At 40.0% G+C, this 26,022-nt stretch overlaps 2 protein-coding genes across 2 annotated transcripts; one reads left to right on the top strand and one right to left on the bottom strand.

Moving 5' to 3' along the window:
- Window positions 1-248: 248 nt before the first annotated feature.
- LOC125378837 lies at window positions 249-5,325 on the bottom strand. The gene is made up of 4 exons (XM_048394802.1): window positions 4,825-5,325; window positions 2,469-2,502; window positions 1,199-1,399; window positions 249-274 (listed from the first exon to the last, which is right to left on the bottom strand). The coding sequence occupies exons 1-4, from the start codon at window positions 5,149-5,151 to the stop codon at window positions 249-251; spliced, it is 588 nt and encodes a 195-aa protein (XP_048250759.1). The 5' UTR covers window positions 5,152-5,325.
- A 12,560-nt stretch (window positions 5,326-17,885) lies between these two features.
- LOC124152318 (putative defense protein 3) lies at window positions 17,886-25,804 on the top strand. The gene is made up of 4 exons (XM_046525215.2): window positions 17,886-18,131; window positions 21,932-22,145; window positions 24,042-24,118; window positions 24,807-25,804. The coding sequence occupies exons 1-4, from the start codon at window positions 17,933-17,935 to the stop codon at window positions 24,929-24,931; spliced, it is 615 nt and encodes a 204-aa protein (XP_046381171.1). The 5' UTR covers window positions 17,886-17,932; the 3' UTR covers window positions 24,932-25,804.
- Window positions 25,805-26,022: the final 218 nt, after the last annotated feature.

The following is a 26,022-nucleotide window of genomic DNA, read 5'->3' as shown; positions in this document are numbered from 1 at the left end:
CTATCCCCTTAATGTCAAGCGCAAGGCAAGGTAACAACAAGTACCATCTTTTATAACGTCTTTTGGCATGACGCAGCCGGGGATTGAACCACCGACCTTCCGCTCTACGGGCAGACGCTCTACCACAAGACCATGGAGTCGGTGTGAGAACACGAAGCATCCACAATATGTATGAACATGAAGCATTCGTAATATGTGAGAACACAAAACACTTATGATAGGAAAAAGTATGAAGTATTTACAACATGTTAGAACACGAAGCACTCGTAATATGCTAGAACACGAAGCACTTGTAATATGATAGATTATGAGGTACATATACAATGATAAATCATGAAGCACACATACTGTTAGAACATGAGTGAGTTAGTGAGTGAGTTGGGTTTAACGTGGCTTTTGACATTATTCCATTTATATCAAGGCGTGCCAGCTTAATGTGGGAGGAAAGCCCGAAGTGATGCAGGTCTCAGACGTTACCACTTCGGTAAAATCCACGATCATGGGTATGATGCTGACAAACCTAGAAACATAATCGGGGCGAACCGGGATTTGAACCCACAATCACAGGTTTCTGGCGTGCCCAAGGGACGCAACTCTGCACAGCGAATCGCGGCGCCTTAGACGACTTGGACACCCGTGCCCCCTGTTAGAACATGAAGCAAACATAATGTTATAATATAAAACGCACATTATGTAAGAATATAAAACACACACATTAAATGATAGAACATGAAGCATCCACAATATGTCAGAACATGAAGCATACACAACATGTCAGAACATGAAGCATACACAACATGTCAGAACATGAAGCATACACAATATGTCAGAACATGAAGCATACACAACATGTCAGAACATGAAGCATAAATAACTAACATACTGTGCAAGAAGGGGATATTTTGTTTTGAGGTGAAACAAAAAAAACCACTACACCAGTGTCTCGCAATAAAAATAATTGATTTATGTGGCAGGACCATATTCGAAGAATTCAAGTTCCCAAACACAACATTGTGACAGTCATGAAGCACGTGACCTCGGACAGCACGTGCAATGGGTGGTATGCCAGATTTACCATTGTCTCTCAGACTCGGTTGTTAGGTTATTGCTTTTATTAATCAACCATAGGCACCATGTATCTTCGTCTGTAGCTCTTATACAACAAGCAGACATTTTATAACAGGATAATTTAAGTTACCTATGTAGAATCTGGCCTCGTTGCCGTAAGGTTCCACGAGAGGGAGGATGTGGTCGTACACTTCCTGGTTGTAGATGTGAAGAAGGTCGCCGTACTTCTGCTGGCATTTTGACCAGCTGGTATCAAATGACCCTGGTTTGGAGGGTGTGACCTCAATACACCTGTCGAGGAATTCACTGGTCCCTGGAGCGCACTTCTTGACTGTGAAAACAACGAGGACACTACGTTGGTGACAAGCACTGTGTCAGCTCAGTGCATAGTTGTTATTTTTATTTAATTGCATGGTAACTCGATGGTGATATCATAGCTGTGTTTTGGACCTTATAGTATGCAGTGTTTCCACGGCAGTTTTCAACCTTGTAACGTTTTGATATCGTTTGTAATTTTTGGGTGTAATCCAATTTTCAAGTGTATACTTTTTTGGCCCGGGTGTTTACATCAGTGAATTCGTGCACTAATGATTGTGTGAATGTTGTTTAATATATCTAAATGATCGAGTCTCTACCAGGCAAACGGGTAACTGACAAAGTACGATTATTGCAATCAGAACATCACAGTTGCTGGAACACTTCCTGGGTTAATATACGCTATATATATTCCCCCATCGCCCGTGAATACATACAGACGTTATACGGCGTCGTTGTGACATGTGTGTATTTTCAATCAGCTGATGAATTAGGCCGTGTATCATTCACAGACGTCCAATGGGTCCAACTCCGTGCATGAAACTCTGTGCGAGCCCTACCATTGCCTGACATTGAAGCCATGTGTGGAGCCGATACCATAAGGCCTTGGCACATGTGACACACGATGTCGCGCGAGAAACGTTGCCGTATGTGCAATGTATACTGAGCGTTCATTGGTCGAGTACTCACCTGCCTCCCATTCACTTAAAACAGGCAGCCGTTGATACGTTGGTTAAAAATACAGACTACAAATGGAGGGACGTGGTGTATTCGATGCTGATCTACCAATCCACTATAAAAGGCCATTTCAACAAACACGAGACACTTGGAACCTTATTTGATCCGGAATCCCCGCATGGTGTCATAAAGAAAATGCAACCTTAGTGTAACTCGATCAATTTCAGCACGACAATGAAAGCCATAACTGCCAAAATGTACTCGTTCTAAATAGTTTCTTTGCAGTGCATAATTCAAATGAAAATTGTTCAAACGCAAACTGTTTCAATTTCAAAAAGGACTCAATGATATAAAGAAACTGTTAAAAGAAAGATATTTTTAATGCTAAAGGCTATATTATTACTTACCATAGCAATGAGCCCCATTGTATTGTGCGATTCTCTGGAGTTGATGAAATGCAAAAATGAAATGACATCTTAGTGAAAATCATATACATATTTAGAATATTTGTGTCACTGGAAACACGAGTGTATATCAATTTACGTCCATGGCATCTTCGATTTTCCTGGGTATAGTTTCGTCGTTTCGGAAGTGACGTCACCACCTCTAGCGCTCATATCTTGAACTAAGCATAGAATGTCTCTCGCTCATTTGAGGACTTTGATTGGAGGGGCCATTAGAATGAGGCTCGAAATTAAAGCAATGGTAGCAAATAGGTCTGCGGGTTTTTTACACATAATTGATATATAATACAGAGGTTAATGGACGCCCATGGCTACCTTGTGATACATCGTTCAAATGTTTGCAAAACCTGAAATGTTCACGTGTCTCGTTATTCAAAACATTAGTGATTACCTGTATACATTTCGTAATTGAGTGAGCAAATGTGACTTCCAAAAATGGAAATTGTCGTTTCTAACATTAGATCCCTAAAATCACAGCAGTTATTATGGTCTTATTACTACTATCGTAATATTGTTTCCTTGAAGATTTAAAGTGTATATATTGTAACCGAGTTTGAGATATAACTTAAAAGTAATATGATTTAGATTCACATTTTTGATGAATGTACAGGTGCTTTCAATCCTGATTAAAAATATACAGCAATTCGAAAGGTTAATATATTATGAGGTCTAACTTTATGTTTTACCGAAACAGGCATTTAATTTTCCGTCAGCAATAAATGTATATGCCGTTGTTATGAGTATGCACATATGAAGGTCTATTCGTTGTAATATTTCATAGGTTCCATCATGGTTTCGACAGTATGTTTTACATAGAAAAACGTAATATATTACTTGAAAGAAGTTTAAGATGATCCGATGACGCACGGCATGACAGATTAACTACAGAAATGTTAAAGAATCGGGTGTTCTTAAACTTCTTTTAAGTAGCATATATGAAAAGGCTACAATACGGATATGGCGATCATCAGAATTATTCTAGAAAATGTTTCCACTGCGGAGAGTATTCTAAATGTTCATTTATTGCACAGTTCTGTTCATACAAAATGTTGTCTTTGGAAGTATAAACTTTTAAGTTATATATCTGATTTAGTCAATATACTTATGTCGTGAAAGAACAAAAACATCTAGCTCCTGAAATCCACACGCTCGTTATTTAGATATATACAAACTTGACAGATATGTTAAACATACCAACAGGTCGTTTTGCATCATTTTCAGCTGTTCCAAATGCTAGTATGGTAAACATTGGTGTTTGGGAAAATGTAAGGAAATAAAGGTCTAAAGTTTTGGTAGAATCTTGGCAACAAGGATTAAAGTCATTAGAAAAATCATTTATTAAGAAAAATGACGTTGAAAATTTCTCCACGAACTATTGTGGCGGCCATTTTGGATATCAAAATGGACGCCATTTCTCTTCCGCTATCGGTCAAATTTCAAAATTTAACTGTCAAAGATATTGTGACACTAAGGCATAATAGATGTCAAATGGAAGCTCTTTGTAAAACATTTCTATTGATGCACTATAGTCATGAAAATCGCAGTTATCGGTCAAAAACTGTTTTTAATATATAGGACTGTCTGTTCTGAATTTCACATATCATGACAATTACATCAAACCTGGAACATTTTACTGCTTATGACGAATTAATATCATAACAAATTTATGTTGGTTGAACTGCACATACCATTTTCCAAAGATATACATATGTAAAGTTACATCTGACTCGGGAGATTAGTAGCCTAGTTAGTACCGCAAGACACAGTTAATGTCACTGTCCAAAGCGTCTGTGCGGTCATTGTATGGAAGTATTCTGAGAACATCACTTACTCTTCATTACTAACTAATTCAGTCTCTGTATTTGTAAACATTTCATAGTCTTCTTCCCAAAACTGTGAAAAAGCCTTCAAACCAAAGCCATTCATTCCCTGTCAGCTCCGATTCTCCCAATGCTGTTAAACTATCTCTCTACACGTACCACAATGTCGGCACCCAGAGACAGTTAATATGATTAATCAGAAGATTTGTTCCCCAGTTTGTACTGCAAGATACTGTTAATGTCACTGTTCCGTGTCGCTGTGATCACTGTTTCGAAATATTCTGAGAAAGTCGTTGGCAAACGTTAATTTGCAGTGGCAGATAGATTTGACTGAGGCGGTGTGTTTTCTGGTTAGGCGGGTGGGGATGAGAATAAGAAAATTTATTTATTCTGAACTAACGAGAAATTTAATAATAATGGTTTCTTTTTCCTGATAGTGTTTTTTTCACAAAAAGTTGGTGCATTGGTGCGAGACTTACATCCGGAGAAGAAATCCTCTTGTGATAGTAGTTCCATCCGGCGCTAGATGACATATCCCATGGTACCAACCTTTCGTCCATTGAGTTCAACTGGCACTTTCTCAGCTGTCTGTTGTAGTTGACAGACCTGCAGACAGTCGAGTCCATGTCCAGACATTCACGGACACACTGAAGCAAACTAATTCCCCCCTTTGTCTCTATCATTTGGTTGGTGAGACGTTTCCCAAGAAACGAGTCAAAATCCCATGAAAAATTGCAGGTTGCCCCCTCTGGTAGGCTTACAGCCCCATCGAGAAGACCCAGCATCGTCACCACCACAAGCAGCATCTCGCAACACGTACTTTAGATACGATATACTGATAAGAAAGTCCAAAGCTTGCCTCCCATACACTCTCCTTTGGCATCAAAGCGATCTATTTTAATGATATACTAAAGACAGATCTGAAGAAGAATATATGTCTCTTGATTTTCTTTCCGAATGTACGCCCAATGTTATTCAAGTAGTCATTCAGAGTGGTGCTCAGACGAATATCGGGATTGGTATAAGCATGAAAATATCAAACATCCCGCTTGGTGGCAGAATCGAAGGAAAACTCTACTGATCGATGGCATAGCATAGTATACCGCAGTACATCGCAAAGGTTAGGAATATAATTTGTTTAATCGGTCCCAATTATTGGTATTGATGTAATCAATAATGGCCTACTAATCCTTGAACCAAACCAGGAGCGCTTACCCTGCATAGCTAATATTCAGACACACCTTGAGATACAGTCCTTATTCGCCGTAACAAGGATTTAAGAAGCTTTTTTCGTAAAACAGTTATTGATGAGTATAAATTATCTGTTAACAGGCTGATGGCGCTTTTATTGATGATGATGACAACACAAATGTTTTGTATGGATATCAATGTGGAAGCAATGGACAGATCATTACAAGGCTCCAGGGCATCATACAGGCATAAATATTAAAATAAATTATCATGTGATCATGGGGCAAAACGTATGGGTTCTATTCTCCACAAAGATATAATAAGTGAAGGCTATTTCCGGTGTCTCCGCCCCCGTCCCGTGTCCGGGTTATTGGAAAGAGAGGCGTGAAACAATGCTCACTCACTAACCCATATGTTCGATGACATTCATGAACATGAAAGTTCATTTTTTGTCCAACCGGCGCGCTACCTGATTGTTGTACAGTAGTGCGTGATGTGGCTACGTGATTCAGGAACACCGGGTTGGTATAACGTCAATGCACTGATGTTTATTGTAAATATTATATCCGTATTGAAAAATATAATTTTGCAAGAAGAATAAAAATATAGGAAGTATCATTCTGCCTCCAGTCTCGGAGAAATTAAAAACGTGTGTTGCAAAACATATAATTGCTCGGATCGTTCTTTCAGAGAGAAAAAAAGACCATTTGGCACCATCAATGTGATAATAGTTTGTATGTGAAGTTTAAAAAGGTTGCTCCAATATTCTGTTTGTGCTGAGACTCCACCATGATATTGACGCCGCCATGGATATGCTTTATTTTGTTACATCACTCTTTCGCTTTTAATCAACGTGAGTGGACATGGTATTTGGAATGTATGCTTGCTATAACCGTCTCATTTCGTTAATTGTTTCAAAATTGCGTTATGTATTTACATAATACCTGTGCAGGTTGTGTAAACATTTATTCGTTGGAGCTGATTGAACTCAAGCAGTAATTAGGACTTACAATATTGTGCAATATTGTGATGAAAATCATTCTCGACCTTCTGCTTAACGTCTCATTGTATTTTACGTTGTAACAACTAACGATCAAATGTGATATCGCTCTCTGGCTAATGATTTAATTGCGTTGTACCAGCTTGCAGATCTGCCATGCCAGGGGATATAAAATGTTCGATGACACGTTATCGCTCCATGCCATCAGGTACGATGACACATCGTCGCTCCACGCTGTCAGGGTGTGATGACACGCTATCGCTTCACGCCGTCAGTGTACGATGATACGCTATCGCTCCACGTCGTGAGGGTACGACGACATGCTATCGCTCCACGCCGTCAGTGTACGATGATACGCTATCGCTCCACGTCGTGAGGGTACGACGACATGCTATCGATCAACGCCGTCAGGATGTGATGACACGCTATCGCTCCACACCGTCAGTGTGCGATGATACGCTATCGCTCCACGCCGTCAGGGTGTGATGACACGCTATCGCTCCACGCCGTCAGGATGTGATGACATGCTATCGCTCCACGCCGTCAGGGTGTGATGACACACTATCGCTCCACGCCGTCAGGGTACGATGACACGCTATCGCTCCACGCCGTCAGGGTGTGATGACACGCTATCGCTCCACGCCGTCGGGATGTGATGACACGCTATCGCTCCACGCCGTCAGAGTACGACGGCAGGCTATCACTCCACGCCGTCTGGGTGTGATGACATGCTATCGCTCCACGCCGTCAGGGTGTGATGACAGGCTTTCGCTCCACGCCGTCAGGATGTGATGACATGCTATCGCTCCACGTCGTCAGAGTGTTATGACATGCTATCGCTCCACGCCGTCAGGGTGTGATGACACGCTATCGCTCCACGCCGTCAGGGTGTGATGACATGCTATCGCTCCACGCCGTCAGGATGTGATGACACACTATCGCTCCACGCCGTCAGGGTGTGATGACACACTATCGCTCCACGCCGTCAGGGTGTGATGACATGCTATCGCTCCACGCCGTCAGGGTACGATAACACACTATCGCTCCACGCCGTCAGGGTACGATAACACACTATCGCTCCACGCCGTCAGGGTGTGATGACATGCTATCGCTCCACGCCGTCAGGGTATGATGACACATTATCACTCCACGCCGTCAGGGTACGACAGCAGGCTATCGCTCCACGCCGTCAGGGTGTGATGACATGCTATCGCTCCACGCCGTCAGGGTGTGATGACACGCTATCGCTCCACGCCGTCAGGATGTGATGACAGGCTTTCGCTCCACGCCGTCAGGGTGTGATGACACGCTATCACTCCACGCCGTCAGGGTACGATGACACGCTATCACTCCACGCCGTCAGGGTACGATGACACGCTATCACTCCACGCCGTCCCGGCGTGATGACACACTATTACTCCGAGTCGCCAGGGTACGGTGACACAGTAGCACTTCACGTCGTCAGGAAACGATGGAACACTATCGATCCACGCCGTCAGGATACGATGACACACTAGCACTCAACGTCGTCAGGATGCGATGAGCCAGGTATATGACAGTTTGACATGACGCACGGACGCGGATACGACATTTTGGAAGGGAGTGGTGGTTGCACCTAACGTACAATATACTAGATGAATCCAAATTAATATTTTATGTTAAACAAAAATATCGCAAAATAATTTAGATATGTCCTTCATTTTAATATAAAGGGTTCACACCGAGACACACGCACACACACGCACACGCACACACACGCACACACAGACAACACACACCACACAGACACACACACAGAAGAGACACAGACACACACAGACACACACACACACACTCGCGCGCGCGCGCGCGTATACTTTATAATCACCCAGCTTGGACAACGAAAGTGTCGCTATCAGGAGGTAATACAACGCGACCCAGTCCTTGGTTGAAACTGATATGTCACGTCGCGACGTCTCACTCCGCCAGACACTGACGTACCCTGGGGGAGCGACTCCGTGTTGTAGACATGTCACTCCCCACTCCCCCTGACAACTGATGGCGTCACGTAATCCCAACTGGGACGGTAGTCTCACGCTATTCATCTTCCACTCTCGTCTCTGACGAAGATTTACACACTTCCTTTTGTTTCGACGTGGTCAACTGTGTCATGCAAAATGGCTTTCCTTGAAACACGAGGTCGTTATTGTTTTATAAGAAATTCGTTAATGTTTTTCAAATAATTGCGACAAAACCCTTACAAGAATGGAATAGAGTCGACTGTATGATCCCGACTATATCAGAAGCATGTATCCATGAATCACTATCAGGTAGTGATGATACCAGGTGTTTATAAATGAGTAATTTTATCCGGGACATTGAGAAACACACACTCACATATCGCAGTTTCATTTAGTATTTTACACCAGTAGGGGTGACTACAGTGCGTGAGAAAGAAATAGTGTATGATGGGTTTTACCATAAACCGTAGTTGTTCCAAAAACCATGAAGTGATTGTTCTTTTCTTGTGTTTTTGATGTGTGTGAAAATAAAGGTCGTCACAACGAAACGATGTTGGTGAAATGCAAGTTGAGTGAGTAAGTTAGCGAGTGAATGTGGTTGTACGCGGCTTTAGCAATATTTCAGCAACATCTCGGCGGTGGACACCGGTGGCTTCACACATTGTACATATGTGGGGAATTGAACATGAGTGACGTGCAAATGCTTTAAGCACCAAGCTACCCCTTAGATCGAGTCTCGTCTAATGTTTTGCTGTGTGTGAAGTTGTAGGTTACAAATGATTCGGTTTTAACGCCACTATTAACAGTATTTCATTTCAGCAAAGCTTGTTAGCTTTGAGCTATGTGTGTTTGTTTGTGTGTATGTTCTTTTTATTGTCTGTGTGATTGATATTGTTAGCAACGATCCAAGCCAATGGTGTATGATGACGCGACATCGACATTGTCAGCGAGCCTGACCACCCGATCCATTTAGTCGTCTCTTACGACCAGCATAGGTTGGTGGGGACCAATTCTAACCAATGTAAATTTAGAACCGACGACCAGGAAGCTGTTTGTTTGTTTATCGTTTAACGCCCCAGCCAATAATATGTCAGTCAAATGACGGCGGTATGTAAATAATTAAGTAAGTTAAAATCAAGAGATTGACATCATGAGCACCTATTAAGGCAATTAGGATACGATGACATACGATCTAACAGTCACTGAGCCCGACTAACCGATCCATTTAGTCGCCCATATTCTTACCCGGAATTTCCCCGGGATACCTGGCTCCTGTGCAAAGTAGGTTTACGATAGTACGAACCTGAACTACCCAAGACACGGTAGTTGTGACCTCGCTGCCAACGGTATGACACACCAGCGGCTTGACTGACCTTGGGTTGACGTAATCTGGCGTCTATACTCGCGTTCGATTTCAAAACCACTGGCGACTGTGGTGAGCCATGTTTACCATGGAAGAACCAAAGTTAACTTTGACTGACCAGAGTCAGCACATGTTAACTAATTTACATCTTATATAATTACTTCGGTTGGCCCAAGTTATCCATACCTAGTGAACCCCTGGAGTATAGTATTTTGATTAGCAGCCTCCAAATTAAATGACCTCATCGTTACTACTAAATAGGTTGTTTTTATCGATTCAATCAGGAATTTAAGCATTTTAATGAATGTAATTAACAAAGTATTCATTTTATATATGTATATGTGTTAATTGTTGAGATAAATACTTAAGAATCAATTATGCAACTATTGATAATGATTTGATTGATGTCCTGCGCGTTATATTGAACTATGAAAAGATACAATGGCAGCTTTGTGAAGCAATATGAACACTTGTTAACCTCCCATATATTTGGTAGTTGTTTTTCTTCTTCTCCCGGCAACCATTTTGTATTAAATTTATAGGTTGCAGTTAATGCGTTTTATTTCGCTTATTGCCTTAAGCTGTCCTTTATTAACACGGTTCTAGCTGAATCTAGTCAACCTTGGCTACCAGAAATGAAGTTACACCAGTTATTTTGATAATCGAACGCAAATTTCTTCCTTGGCCGCAACTGCGGATCTTCATTAGACTACAGACTAGACCATCCGATCACGGACGTATTAACTGCACTTGACGTTCTCCCATTAACTTCAGCTATTAAATCAGTGAAGCTGGGGGTATTTAATGTGCTACCAAACATGTGATTTCACTATTTCATATAGTATTTTATACAATTACATGTATATTTTATTGAATTATTTACATGTTATATCCTTTTTATAAGAGCGAGAGAGGTAGCTGGTAACATATATGCCCCGTCACCCCCCAAAAATCTTGTTCTCTGTTCTATCTAACCCCCTGATTTAATAATAAACATGGCTTATACACCTGGAAATCATTAAGTAAAAACTCTTCCTTTCACAAATCCCGAACTTTGGAAGTGTTTTGGAAAATATCTACATTATGAACTTGATCTAATGTTGACAAATGCCTAAAAAAACACCAATACCTGCTGCCAAGTTGGCACAAGGACACTCTTTGTTTCTCAAGGCCAAAAAAGCCGGGTCATAAGTTTAAACAAAGGTCGAGAAACCTCGTTTTCTATAATCCAATACGAGAATGCCACTTTGTAAACATAACCATATGTGCCTCGTCAGAAAACTAATACAGGATACGATTTTAAATGATTATTTTGTTTGGAAATATATAGTAAGGGGCACTTAACATTTTGCTTGTAAGATATAGATATATATTGATTAATTAAATAGATTGCATTGACCTTTGAAGGTAGATAATCGATCGTATCTGGGATAAAAAGGGTACCCCGGTGTATTTGTTCATATCATATTTGTTAGCTCTCGATTGAAGTTGTTATTGCTACTATTGATTCAGTTCTCAATGAAGCGGAACCCCACGTGCTTGTTCCCACTGATGACACCCCAAGTTGTTCAAGAGGTTACAATCCGATTTTCAATATGGCCGACACTGACAAAAAGCTATTTTTGACCCTTGCTCAAAATGTAATACATATTGGTGTATGTTTAGTACATTGTACGTAGTGGAAATCAGCCTATACATTTCGTTTATTGCAAGAAGCTTTTGACCATGTTTTGACCAAGTTCTTACATTATCTCAAAACGTATAAAGGTTGTCTAAAGTTCCCCACCTTTGTATTTACTGTTTAGACTTCAATATCTATGCAGAAAATATTCCAATACCAATGCTGCAGTTACATTTGTTTAGTGTACATAAAAGGTTCTATATACATTTATTTACTTCTTAAATAGTCGTATTTTGGACAAACTAAACAAACTAATCGGATTGCTCACAAATCCTAAATTCTCCAGCTATGTTTCTATGTCTGCATTGGGACAAGTCTATGAGAGCTGCATCTAAATTGTCTTTTAAGATTGATATCAAACAAATAGTATTCTGGGGGAAATATGTGTCTTAAAATGCTTGTATTAATTGCATCTTTCTGAAATTAAAACGTGGAATTACTATTATATGTAAAAGGGATATCCTTACGTCTTTGGCGTATAGATAATAAAAACGAATATGGATTACTACGTTCATATTGTTTGTGCCAAAACATATCCATAGCCGCATTCATTAAATAAGGATTTATCCCTTTTTACCAGCATTGTTGCATTACTGGTGTCACAATTAACCGAGAATCTGCTTGTGAAAGTAACCACCAAATATTTATTAGAAGTGGCAATTTGTGACGGTTGTGAGTTAAACAAGCATTTTCTCCACTTGATAATTTGTTTAAGTTCTTGAAAAGTAAGTAAACACTTTCGTTTGTTCAGTGTTTAGTTGGAGTTTGCAAATAGAACAGTGCAGCTCCAGCATATCTATCAAATTCTGCAATCCTTTAAAGTACCAGAGAACCTAACTATATCATCAACAAAAAGTAACAAATATATCTTAGCAATATCTGGAAGCACCTGTATACCATACGTAAAATGTGCAGCAAGTTCACTGATGAAAAAACAAAATAGGAAAGTACTAAAAACACAGCCTTGGCGTACAGCAATGTTACATGTAATAACATCAGAATTCATTCCTCGGTTTCCAACACATGCCTGACATTTTGATGAATATTACAAAGTAATTTACACATTTTGTTGCTCACATCATTTAAAGGAAACAATGACCACATTATAGTCCTGTTTACAGAATCAAACGCCTTTTTTAAAATCGACAAATATATATATATTAAACATTTTTCACTTTTTCTCTGCATGTATTTGTGAATAATCGCATTAAGTATAAAAAATATTATCCGTGGTTGAGTACCCTTGTCTAAAACCTGCTTGTTTTTCCGAAATTCTATCGAAATTTTCTATCTGACCAGTAAGCCTTTTATTTATATTAATAAAAAGATTTTGTATGTAGACGGGATAATCTTTCAGCTGCAGCTGCCAAACCAGATATAAACCAGGGATTCAGTAGGTGGGCAACTGAGGCCAACCGAAGTATGAAGTTATATAAATATTATGTAAATGAGTAACATGACATTGTGATTACATTGGTCAACCAAGGCAAACAGGGGGTTTATATACCTTGGTCAACACATGCTCACCAGAGTCGTCCAAAGTTTAAAAGATCAATCGCAAGTACTGATGTACTGATGGATGGAGGTGACGAGTCTTCTTGCAGATAACGGAAAGTGGCGAGGGGTGACGAATCCCTGCCCCCGTATACACGGCTCTTACAACACGTGGTTCTCGGTATATATATAGTTTTGCGATGATTTCGGTTGTATGTTCTGTTTAAATGTACTAATTAAATGCCTTAACAGGCAAATACATGTGGATCACGTATCAATCAATACTATTTACACGTTTCCCGTACCTGATAATTGATCCGGTGCTATTTTAATTTAATGTTCAAATTACACCTCAAATAGCAACAAAGTATCACGGATCTGGGAAAATAAATATTCATATTAATTATGACCATTAGGTACTTCAAATATAGGCATAAGAACGAATCGAAACATAGCCAAATAATGGTAACTGTCATATTCAGGAAACCTGGGTAGATTGTTACAATCTGGATCGAACATTTGCTATTCGTGTGTGTGTGTGCGCGTGTGTGCGTGCGTGTGTGCGTGCGTGCGTGCGTGCGTGCGTGCGTGTGTGCGTGCGTGCATGCGTGCGTGCGTGTCGGTATGGTCAGTCCCTTAATTGCTCGTTAACCTCTGACTTTCTTCTGGGTACAGGCAAATATATGTACCGACCAACATCCTCCCCCAATGCTTCCGGTGCGTTATTACCGCTGTGCAGAGTTTTATCACTTAGGCTTATCATAAAAACTAGTTCGAATCCCAGATTCGCTCAAATAATCCGAAATGATGTTGTATAAATTGATAGTTATACAACTACAAATATGATCTAACAGAGCATGTGATACAACTGCAAATATGATCTAACAGAGCATGTGATACAACTGCAAATATGATCTAACAGAGCATGTGATACAACTGCAAAAATGATCTAACAGAGTATGTGATACAACTACAAACATGATCTAACAGAGCATGTGATACAACTATAAACATGATCTAACAGAGCATGTGATACAACTACAAACATGATCTAACAGAGCATGTGATACAACTACAAACATGATCTAACAGAGTATGTGATACAACTACAAACATGATCTAACAGAGCATGTGATACAACTACAAACATGATCTAACAGAGCATGTGATACAACTACAAACATGATCTAACAGAGCATGTGATACGACTACAAATATGATCTAACAGAGCATGTGATACAACTACAAATATGATCAAATAGAGCATGTGATACAACTACAAACATGATCTTACAGAGCATGTGATACGACTACAAATATGATCTAACAGGGCATGTGATACGACTACAAACATGACCTAATAGAGCATGTGATACAACTACAAATATGATCTAATAGAGCATGTGATACAACTATAAATATGATACGACAAGACAGTTTATATCTATAATAATAGAGCAACAAACAGGCATGTACATTTGAAGGAAGAGTAAGAATGTTGCTTCTGTTGCTTCTGTGATTATGATTTTACGCCACGTTTAGCGATTTTCCAGTAATATCACAGCGGGGACACAACAAATGGTCTTCACACATTGTAACCATGTGGGGAATCGAAACCGGGTCTTCGGCGTGACGAGCGACGCTTTAACCAGCAGGCTACCCCACGTCCCTCAAGTGCGATGAGATAATATTATTTGGTGGTATAAAGTCATAAAAATGTGATAACTCCTAGCAACCCCTATCCTGTATATCCAAAGAAAAACCAGCAAATCAATTACAGAATACCGTTCGTGGCGTTGGAAAACAAACAAACATTTACTTTTTTATGCATAGTGTGTGAGTTGCTGCCGGTAGATCAGGACACGCTTACTTATTTTCAGTGATCCATTCATATTATTTTCGATACTATTTTGCCTTTTGCGCTCTGTTTCTAACGTTAGCCGTGAATGATTTTTCTCTACCGTTGACGTCTGATCATTGCAATGATCTCAATACCGATTGTTGGAAACAAAGCCTCCATCGTCGGACGGAGCAACGGTTATTTCTACTGAAGAAGTAATTGATCTATCCTTTCATGTCCGAGTGCTGTTGAAGTAGGGAGTCAATATCATATATATAGTACACCTCGTGGACATCAGTGTGTCTCTTCCCGTGGCTCTATTCTCTTCACAGCCGCGTTCATTACTGCGCATGCGTTTCGCATTTGGCTTGGCTATCTTCTTCTCTGCATGATACCTTAGACCCAAGGTCATTCACTCTATCACTTTGAGCCAGTCATCTTTTGTCAGTTTAATTTGTTAATTATTGTGAGCCAACTGTCACATTTTGTACTGACGGTTGAACTCAAGGCGAACCTTGACCGAATACATAACAAGTGTTCGGTGACGAATTTCGTGAAACAGACAACATAAATTATGTTCTCAGCTACAGCCTACTGTCGTTGTTAAGATCGATTTGGAAATAAAACAAGGATGAACTTTGTATGGTGTTCGATGTCGACAGGTTAGCGGAGAGTTTGATTGACTGTTCAGATGATACCGACTTGCATACTGAAGTTCACCAGAAGTAAAGTTTGAACCGTGAGTGTCCTTGAGGTGTTAAGATTGGGAACGATGAACATTATTTTATCCGGAACAATTAAAACGTTTTTGTTCGGATAATGGACTCTGCTTTTTGACAGGTATCACCGGTGTTGCAGGATACGCTTACCTTTTCGCGAACGTCGGGTGTCGTCACTATTTGATAGTGATTCATAAACACATGCTTTTGCTTATCAACTCTCAGTTTAACACTTAGATTTTAACACTGAAATGTTGAGTATAGGCTGATAGAGTTGAGAAGGAGATGGGAATGGTATATCGTGAATATGTTATTAAATAAATGGTCTGTGTTCCGTAAGAAACTAAGTCCTCATTATGTCAACATATTTGAGATATCCTTATCATCAGTGTTTGGAGAAAGATAACATATGTATCAAATTCCACAATTCATTTCAACCTCAGACGTGAAACTCAAAGTACAGTTTTGTAGAAATTTTGATAACACTTACCGATAATAAGTAGAGTGAGGGAGTGTGTTTGTTCGCCGTTTTTAGCAATATTCCAGCAATATCACGGCGGGGGACACCAGAAATGGGCCTCACACATTGTACCCATGTCGGGAATCGAACCACTTGGCTACCGGACCGCCCCGATAATAAGTAGAACCAGTGCATCATACATACACATGGAATTGCTGTTGAGGGGAAACCTTTCTGGGAAGAAAGATAATATATCATCCATATTCCGCGGTTAACTTAGACATTAAATGACGCCTTGAATGACTTGATGATTCGTAGAAATACATATGTATAGACAACAGTGTTCAACTAGCTAGTCGGGCCTGCTTTACGGAAATGTTACCAGCCAAATTAAAAGTCACCGGCATGCGGCAAGCGGGCAGACAGCGGGATACCGCAGTTGTTTTTCCTTTCAGTCGATATCCACCATGTTTGACCTGTAACAAAACGTTTATCGGGCAAATTGGGGAGTCGAAAAGGTCCCATTAGCCTATGGTTGTCGTAAGGGTTGATTGGTTGGTCATGGCGAGGGAATGGAACATTGCAAGTCATCGCACCCCGAAGGCGAAGGGCGTTGCTCATGATATTAACCACGGGGTTTGTCTGGCCCACTCTCGATTATTAACAGGCAAGCAATAAAGCTGAAATATTGATTGCGACGTTAAAAAACAATTCTATCATTGGTTTTTTCAAATATTAGATTATGATTGGTCAATCAGTGGTTTCAAATCACAATAGAGCCGTATCACCGTACACATGTCATACATTTTGTAATGGATTGGTCCTTGAGGAAAGACATTGGATTGGCCCTCTATAGACATCCGACAAATATTTGTGAATGAAATAATCCTATTGTATGGACAATGAATGTTTAAAATGAAAAATAGACGAGAGGTGAAGCAATTCATCCTTCCCTTGTCCTTTTTCTGAAACAACAACAAAATCATCCGAATTATTGACAATGATTACAAAATACCGATTTCTCAAGACTATTCAATAATAGAACGATGTATTTACTCTTGTTTATATCAAAGGAGGTGTGTTGTTTTATGACGCAAACACTGATTGAAAAATAGCTATTAATTCAATAATGTGTTCGTTCTTTTCCTTCTTTTTATCAGACGCCTTATTTCAGAGAGAGGAATAATGCATATGAATGAATTATAGCTTCAGTCGTTAGAATTATTGTTAAATATACAGACGATCAAAGTTTTCATGTTTCAGACTTAAAAATATTTGGACTATTAAACTGCCAACTGGAAGAGAAATAAATCTTACGTCCATGTCACAGTTTCTACACGGGATAATGTCTTGTCTATGTTTAACACAATCGGCTGGAGGGCAAAACGGTTATAGCCGGGAGAGTTGACCTGTCATGTGACAAAGTATCCCCTATGACGTCATCGTTGCACTCGTCACCTCGCGGCTCGTGACATGAATCATCACTCCATCCATCGCTTTGACAAAAGGCACCTGTTGAAATGTCAATAGCTGGTATTGTAGTCTTGTTTAATGACATCGGGAGAGTACATTTCGTGAATAGGGAGGCTGGGTTTTGAAATTCACATTTGATGTCAATTTGACACATACCCTTTACCAATAACAATCTACATACCAGAAATAAAATGAAACATTAATTTCTTCACATAACACAATTATTAAAGGTTACATTAAGCAACAGTGTTTTTTCATGTTGTAAAATTTACCCCTTTAAACAGAATGGGTTCTTCCTCAATCTTTGGCTCTAAAAAGGAGCAGACGACAATCCGAGCAGACGACAGGCGACAGTCAAAGAAGAATATGGTGGCCTCCCTGACCCTCGCGTTTTGTCTCTCAGCTGTGACGTGTGTTTTCGCCTTCCCAAATGGTGCACCGGCAGAATTGTGCGGAAGTCCACTCGGACGCCCCATGCACAACGAGACGCTACCACAGAGTACATGTAGCCCGTTTCAAATAGTTGTGAACGCAACGGAATACGGACCAGAGCAGCCAATCAACAGTAAGTCACTGTATCTTTGCCTTCCAAAAGTTTGTTTCTTTGTTTGTTGTTTAACGCCGTACTCAGCAATATTCCAGCTATATGACGGCGGTCTGTAAATAATCGAGTCTGGACCAGACAAACCAGTGACTGACATCATGAGCATCGATCCACGCAATTGGGATCGATGACATGCATCATCCCATCAAATATGGTCTGTACAACCAAGTATGTATCAGGAAAAAGCTTCAAGAGTTCCATGGGACAACGCGCGATAACCGCGAACACAATAAACATAAATACATATTTAGTGCTCGCACCACTTTTTCACACGATAAATTAAATTGTCATGAAAAGCTCTCTCACTAGTTTTGGTGCCAATAAAGGGTACGTAACCATAAAAGCTGAAACGAAATTTACATTCCTCAGTAAACAATCTTGTTCCCATTCATCAGTAAACAATGTCATTCACATTCCTCAGTAAACAGTGATATTCCCATTTATCAGTAAACAGCATAATCCACATTCCTCAGTGAATAATGTAATACACATTATCCAGGAACAATGTTATTCACATTATCCAGTAAACAATGTTATTCACATTATCCAGTAAACAATGTTTTTCACATTATCCAGTAAACAATGTTATTCCCATTTATTACCAAACAGCGTTATTCCCATCCAACAGTAAACAGTGCGTTATCCACATTATTCAGTAAACAGTTATTCACATTACCCAGTAAATAGTATCACCCACATAACACAGTAAACAGCGTTTAGCTCCGTGGGGATTCCGGGTTAGGAAAGGTCCCCAGCACCCCAGTGAGAGGGTACGTCATGGATCGGGTGGTAAGGACAGCGTGTCATCGTACCCCGACGGTGTGGGTCGTTGCCCGCAGTTTTAACCTCTGGATCGTCTGGTCATATAACAGATATTGCCGATGCAGATACAGACATGACACAGTGTGTCGGTTATTGGAGTCTCAGCAAGCGCGTTACAGGACGCAATATTCATGGTAATAAGTGTCATGTAACCTTGGTAACATGCAGTGTTGTGAACTATGTTTAAAAATACGTAACACCCGGCGGCGGGTGCATAAAGTACAACCGTGACAGTTGGAGATTACTTTGTCTTGTGTCAACGGAAGATCTGACAGTATTCGTGTCCTCCGTTCTTTTATTCTAACATTCTTTACATGTTTGTTCTTGATTTTATAGATATACAAATGTCATAAACCACAATATACGTTCGATTAATACACATTATATGATCGTGTAAATCTGGACAGTTTTTAAATGTTTCTGAATGTAAACGTCACACATGTTTGTGCTAGTCCGGACAAATTTCGATTTTATGGTGCTAGCCCACTGAGATTCCATGCCGCAGTTTAACATGAATACCCCACCCAGACACAGTATACGGACTCCGACCAAGCGAGTTCTTGTTTTTGCCCCTTAATGCCGAGCGCCTTGCAGAGTAGCAATGAGTACAATGTACATGTATTTACGTCTTTTGGTATGACGTGGGATCTTACCACTGACCTTTTGCTCTCTGAGCAGACGCGCTTTATCCACTACACCACGATGGCGTTCGTCAGGCAGCATAAACAATGGGTTTGTTATTACATTTTATAAGTAATTCATTCTTTATTAAACATTGCAAAAAAATAACCCTTCCCGACAAGGAGTTAAACAACCAGCTTATGGTCTGGTTAAAACAGGTAACTGAATTATAAATTCGGATAAAACATATAATACCACTCTGAAAACACCAGATTCAATTGAACATAATTAAATGATGTGATAGATGTTTAAAAGCAGGTAAAAACCTATTAATGACTCAATCTCAAAATAATTCATTTTCGCAACCATCTACCTTCTACATTGACAAATATATTCAATTATAAAGAAGAGCGCCAATGACTGTCATGATGTTATTAATGGTTCGTGCCACGTAAACTCATCCTGCGTTTAGAGATTGATGGCTTCATGTGTTTTGACAACTCGTATTTATAAAGGTAGAACGTGAGAGTTTGTTTGCTCTGCATAAAATACCGTTATAAACCTGTCCACGTCATACTCAGATTTACATGTAGTTTATTTTCGGATGATGTTGTATTTGAGCCATCTTCCCGAGGCAAGGGGGTTAACTGACTTCAAAAGACCAGTTCCCACCCTTTCCGAACTAGGCTGGAGTTCCTGGGCACGATTGAAGCCCCACCAGTGGCTGTTACGAGCTGTGTCCCTTCTAAGCCTCTCCTTTAGTCCAATCAGATTCCACCTCTCGTATCACTTGCATTTGTTTCGAACAAAATGTTATACGTGCGTTTAGTTTTAAAAAAATTCGCTTTGTAGTTTTTGGATTAATTTTTGTACTTTTGGAGTATTTTCGTAAAATGTCATTATGTATTCGGGTTTTTTCTGTGTATTGCCGTATAGATAGGTCCGAACAAATTAATAGCTCGTTCGTATGACACTCTGACTCCCGCAAAGTTAATGTTCAATGCATGGAGTGGTTTATTTCTCAACTGTACATGTAACAACCTTTCTGTCCAATCTTTTGGTTTATGTCAAATAAGCAGTTTTGACGTAACCCTTTTGGTCAAAGACAAATCACATGAGCGCGGACACAAGGACAGATAACTCTTGTATTAAAACATTCGGACAAAAATTTGTTTAAACTGAACAAACACCGATTGAGGTATTACTGGGGTTCACATTGTATCAAAGCTACCCCCAGGGGGATAAAACGTAGATGCTCTTTGTCTATATTCGTGTGTTCTCTCAGCTCAGACAGACGACTATCAACCCGTGATCAATACAAAAATACCTGCTCACTCCCGCTTGTGCACCATCCCATTTCAATAACAATGTTTTCCTGTCACAGAAACGGTAAACACACAGCCAAGCTCATGCATATTACACAATAATATTTTCCTGACATATTGTGACCAAAGTTAGTCTCGATTGACCTCTTTCTTTTAAAAGAACGTTCATGTTTCTGTAATAGCCCAGCTTATTATTTATTAACGGTTTTTTTATCATATGTACATGTTCGGTTCAAATATAGATATATCTTTATAAAAGACTGCAGATCGATTTGTGGTGATTGATTTTTTATATTACATCAATGCCTGGTGACAGCAGCGTATTTAATGAAAAACAACTAAAGGTTTTACCTTGACCAAAATAACCAGATATCCATGACCCCCATTTACTTGTTCAAGGACCCCTTCAGGAAAATTAATGAAATGGTGTTTAATGAACAGTACTGTAATATTTAATAAATATTTAATAATTACTTTAATTAATTGAACTTTATATTTCTTATCAAGAATTTGGTTTAATGAATAATATTGTGCGTCCCGAGGGACACACAGTATATATTTTTTCTGCATCCATCATTAACATTTGTGCGTGCTGGGCGCATATTTATGGACGCATATTTCACGCTGACACGCCGTGATATAACTGAAATACTTTTTAAAGCGGCGTTAAACCCAACTCACTCACGAACTCACGAACTCACGAGGAGGTTAGACAAAATATTGATGCCATATCCGAGGTGCAAAAGAAGCTTTGTTACCAGGCTTTCATCATCTGTTGTTTTGGTTTGAAAAATGACAGTTATGACCCCAGATGTGTTTGATTGCTTTTTGTTACTTCATCCGAAATGCCATGAAATTCTCTTTTGCTCTGTTGTACCATAAATTATTGAACGTATGAAAATACATTTTAAATAAAATGTGCACATTTTATCGTTTTCCTTTAAGGAACAATCCAAGTCGGTGAAAATTTTCAGTGGTTTACCTCTGTTTCAGTCACCATCCACGGCAACGGCCTCCCCTTCCGAGGCTTCCTGGTCACAGCCGACACGACGACGGGGATGTTTGACGGTACCTGCCTCAACACCTCAGCCGACGCCAAGGCCGTCCCCAACTGCGGCATGACTCACTCCAGCAGTGTCGACAAGACGTCGGTGACACTGTTGTGGTACCCTCCTACCATCGTGCACGTCGGAAGCATCCAGTTCAAGTAAGTACAACTACATCTGCAAGTCCTCAGTCACCGGGGAAGGTGGGGCAGCCCAGTGGTCATATTAAAGCGTTGGCTGAACACGTCGAAGACCTAGGTTCCATTTCCCACGTGGTATCTCCCATCGTGGTTTGGATTCAACATAGCTTAAAGCGTAGTTAAACTACATGTATACCCAATCACTTAAAGGATTCGTTTCATATTTACAGAGATGTGTATCATACACCATTTAATTGAGGGTTCCGACGATCTTCATATTGAATTCCTACTTCAATATTCAGTGAGAGAACGGGGAAGGGCTGGGTCGGAGAGACTAAATCAACAGTGATAATTAATATAGGTGTCATTAATCTTGTTAGATGTCCACCGCATTGCCTCTATCGTGACCATCAAATACGTCAAGTGACAGCAGCGTCTAGCCGAACAGCGTGGTTTACTTAAAACGTGACACAAGAAAACGTTTTTTATAGAAAATAGATGAAAGAATTCAGATACGTTCATTGGAAAGCCTCATTTGTTGCATTTAAGCACGCGATAAAATATGTCTTAAGAAGCGTTTGTGAAGTGCACAAGGGTGTTCTGTCATCGTTATATCAACTGTCTATATTGTCACGTTGGCAAGGACAGCTACATCAGCAAGTTTCATGATGAATTCCTTCGTTCCTCACTTCATATACCTGTCTGCGGTTGATCGTGATGGTACGAAGGCGTTATCCTCTGAAACAGATTTAATTAATTCTTAAAATAACCAAGACTGTTGACTTCTAGCCGTCAACAAATCCTTGTCATTACTGTATTTGTGTAGTGAGAATCTTATGACAGAATATTTCCATATTGCATTTGAGATCTAGTTTTCCCACTAGGGAAACAAGGTAGAATAGTATTTGGTTATCAACTTGAACTAATTTAACTGGAGGGTAGGACGGCCCTTGTGCAAATTCGGCGAGGATGGCTCGTAAGAGAATCACGTTATGTTTAGGGGGGTCCTGGCAACTATTTACAGTATTTAACTTTCAAAATATAACAATAAAAGCGAAAAAACTCTTTCAATATTTCAAAGAAATATCTGACAAAAGCATGGTCGACTGTACGATTCTGACTATATCTTGAGTATGTGTGAATGACCATCAACTTTTGATGACACCAAGGGTATTTAGCTCTCCTTTTCAAATATTCGGGTGCCAATTTCATCATGCTTGCTGACAAAATTTATATTGTTACGAGTGAAAATGTCAACCATTTCAGGTCACGAGATAAACATGCTATTTGATAATAATTAAAAAAAAATAATATTATGTATGTTTTTACTTATCTTACTCCGAAAAGCAATCATATCTTTCCTGCAGACTGGAAGTAGTTCTGGTATGGAATAACGTGTTATTTCAATCGAGTTAAATATCGATTTTAAACAGATAAATACAACATTTCATCATTAAATCCATAAAACATGCTGTTACCTTTAGCCGGGATACTTTGATAAGCGGCGTCCATTTTAGTGGGAAGTTATAATAACAAACTGGGAGGTAAATGTTTACGAAGACCTCCGGACAAATATGATTGTGAATTATATCTCTTGAAACAATAAACGTTGAGAATTTCAGACCATACGCGTAAATTTGGTAATTCGCTTATATTTATTCTTGTCAGCTTCAGAGTGAAAGCCCCAAGTCATAGAATTTTACAATTTTCTTAAAATCCACGAACAAAGGGTCCGGTGCTTACAAACTTTGAAATGTAATCAGGGCGAATGGGATTCGAACCCACGATCACAGATTTCTGTCACGCCTAAGGGCCGCAACTCTACACAGCAATTTGTGGCGCCATAGACGACTGGACCACTCTTTGCCCCTGCATTTAAGAAGTTGTTCTAACGGGACTATATGTTCGATGTTTCAGGCTGGTGGTCGTCAAGGAGTATTCGACATATTGGTCTGATGTACGTTCATCCGTGCTGACACCAAGTAAAACAGGATGTAAGTATTGTACACAAATATCTGCTGTGTTGACATTCCATGTGTTCGTGGAATATCTCTGTGTTTAAACAGTAGATTATTTGAAATGAAATGAAATGAAAACCTGGATTGATCAACGTGCACACAAAAGATAATTACATAATAAATGGTAAAGGTAAAGACTTAACATATACACAACGTAATCCAACGTAAGGCCCACTTGCACAAGATTACCTTAACGGTACTATTGTAAATTCCTACACTTGTACAAAGGTTTACATTCGTCTGGCGACCGCCGTGACCTCGCAAAGACACGCTTATCTGAATATTCTTGTGTGTAAAACCACTTTGAGCAGTATTTAAGTCACCGCACTCCGTATCAGTTTAACATGGGAGGCCAGCTAGAATAGATGCAGGTCTTTGGCGTTTACCACTGTGAACCCCACGAACATGGGTATGATGTTCACAAACCAAGGATGATAATATGGGCGAACCTGGGATTCGAACCCATGGTCATAGGGACATGGCTCGCATTTGGGACGCAACCTTGCCCAGCATGTTCCAGAATCTCTGGTGACGAGCTCTGAATGGGTAGCAGCGTAGGGTGGATTGGTGGCTACAGGGCCATTGGGTTGGATTCTCATAATATACATAATCATTACGTCATAATTATTTTCTATTTTCCTTACATCCATCTTTATTTTTTCAGATTACTCATTAACAGACATGTGGGAGCTTGGGTGGTTCAATCCCGGGTCCTCTCTTGGCGGTCACAATAATCACGCAGGATCAGGGCGAGTTCACATGCCTTCAGCAGGCAGACAGTTCGCTTGAGGCACACCAAAAACAAGAGAAACAAGCAATATTCCTCTAAACCTCGACCGTCAGCCCGACCTCACCCGACCGCGCCCTTTGTGTTGTACGATACATGTCTTTAATGAATTTGGAGAATCGTTTAACGTGTGTCTGTGATTTTATGTCATCCACACATGCAAGTCACTTGACACGCCACAATCAGAGTTTTTGTTTAGTCAAAGACTAACAGGTTACAATTTAATACAAAATATGTATGTTTTGACATGGACTTCAATTCAGACCATGGTTATTTCTAAATTTGTGCCTTGGGAGAGAGAGATGGAGAGCTGATACATGTCATCATCGACTTACGTGTTCACAGTCTTGCTGTAAGTCCAAGGCTATTAGCAGTCATCACAAACCACGTTTGGTAAAGACAACCCCCGGTCACAAGAAATTAGACCAGGGCCCACTTGCACAAGATAACCTTAAGGCTACTATTGTAAATCCTATACTTTTACACAGGTTTACATTAGTCTTAGCGCGAAGAACAGTTTGTGCATGTGAGTCCAGAGATTCAGATGAAACCGCTCGGACATCTACCAGACAATCTCTTTGCTTGAAGCTCGTTTAGGACGTCTCGCCCGATGCTGTCACAGGAACTCACTTTATATTTCTGACTGAATCTTGATGTTTCCGGCGCTTTACAACTTCTGTTTGCGATATGTGAATAAACTGTCTTTTGTATGAGTTCCTATTATGGACATGGATGTCAATTTCTTGTGCTGGCATGTACATTTACATACCCGCTCTAGATTTCCGAAATTGGTACAATGTGAAGGACTTTCTTTATGTAGCCGCCGTGATGTTGATGGAATACCTTTTGGAGTATTAATGATGAAACCTGTTTAAGTTTTGTTTGTTTCTTTGTTTGTTGTTTAACTTCACACTCAGCACTATTCCAGCTATATGACGGCGGTCTGTAAAAAATCGGGTCTGGACCAGACATTTCAGTGATATCATGATATCATGATATCATGAGCATCGATATACGCATTTGGGATACGATGACATGTATCAACCAAGTCAGCGAGCCTGACCACCTGATCACGTTAGTCGCCTCTTACGAC

The sequence above is a fragment of the Haliotis rufescens genome, unplaced genomic scaffold, assembly GCF_023055435.1.
Source record: "Haliotis rufescens isolate VD_foot unplaced genomic scaffold, xgHalRufe1.0.p SCAF_13, whole genome shotgun sequence".
Lineage (NCBI taxonomy): Eukaryota > Metazoa > Mollusca > Gastropoda > Lepetellida > Haliotidae > Haliotis > Haliotis rufescens.
Note: the sequence above shows the minus strand (reverse complement) of the source record. Positions and strands in the feature narration are given on the sequence as shown.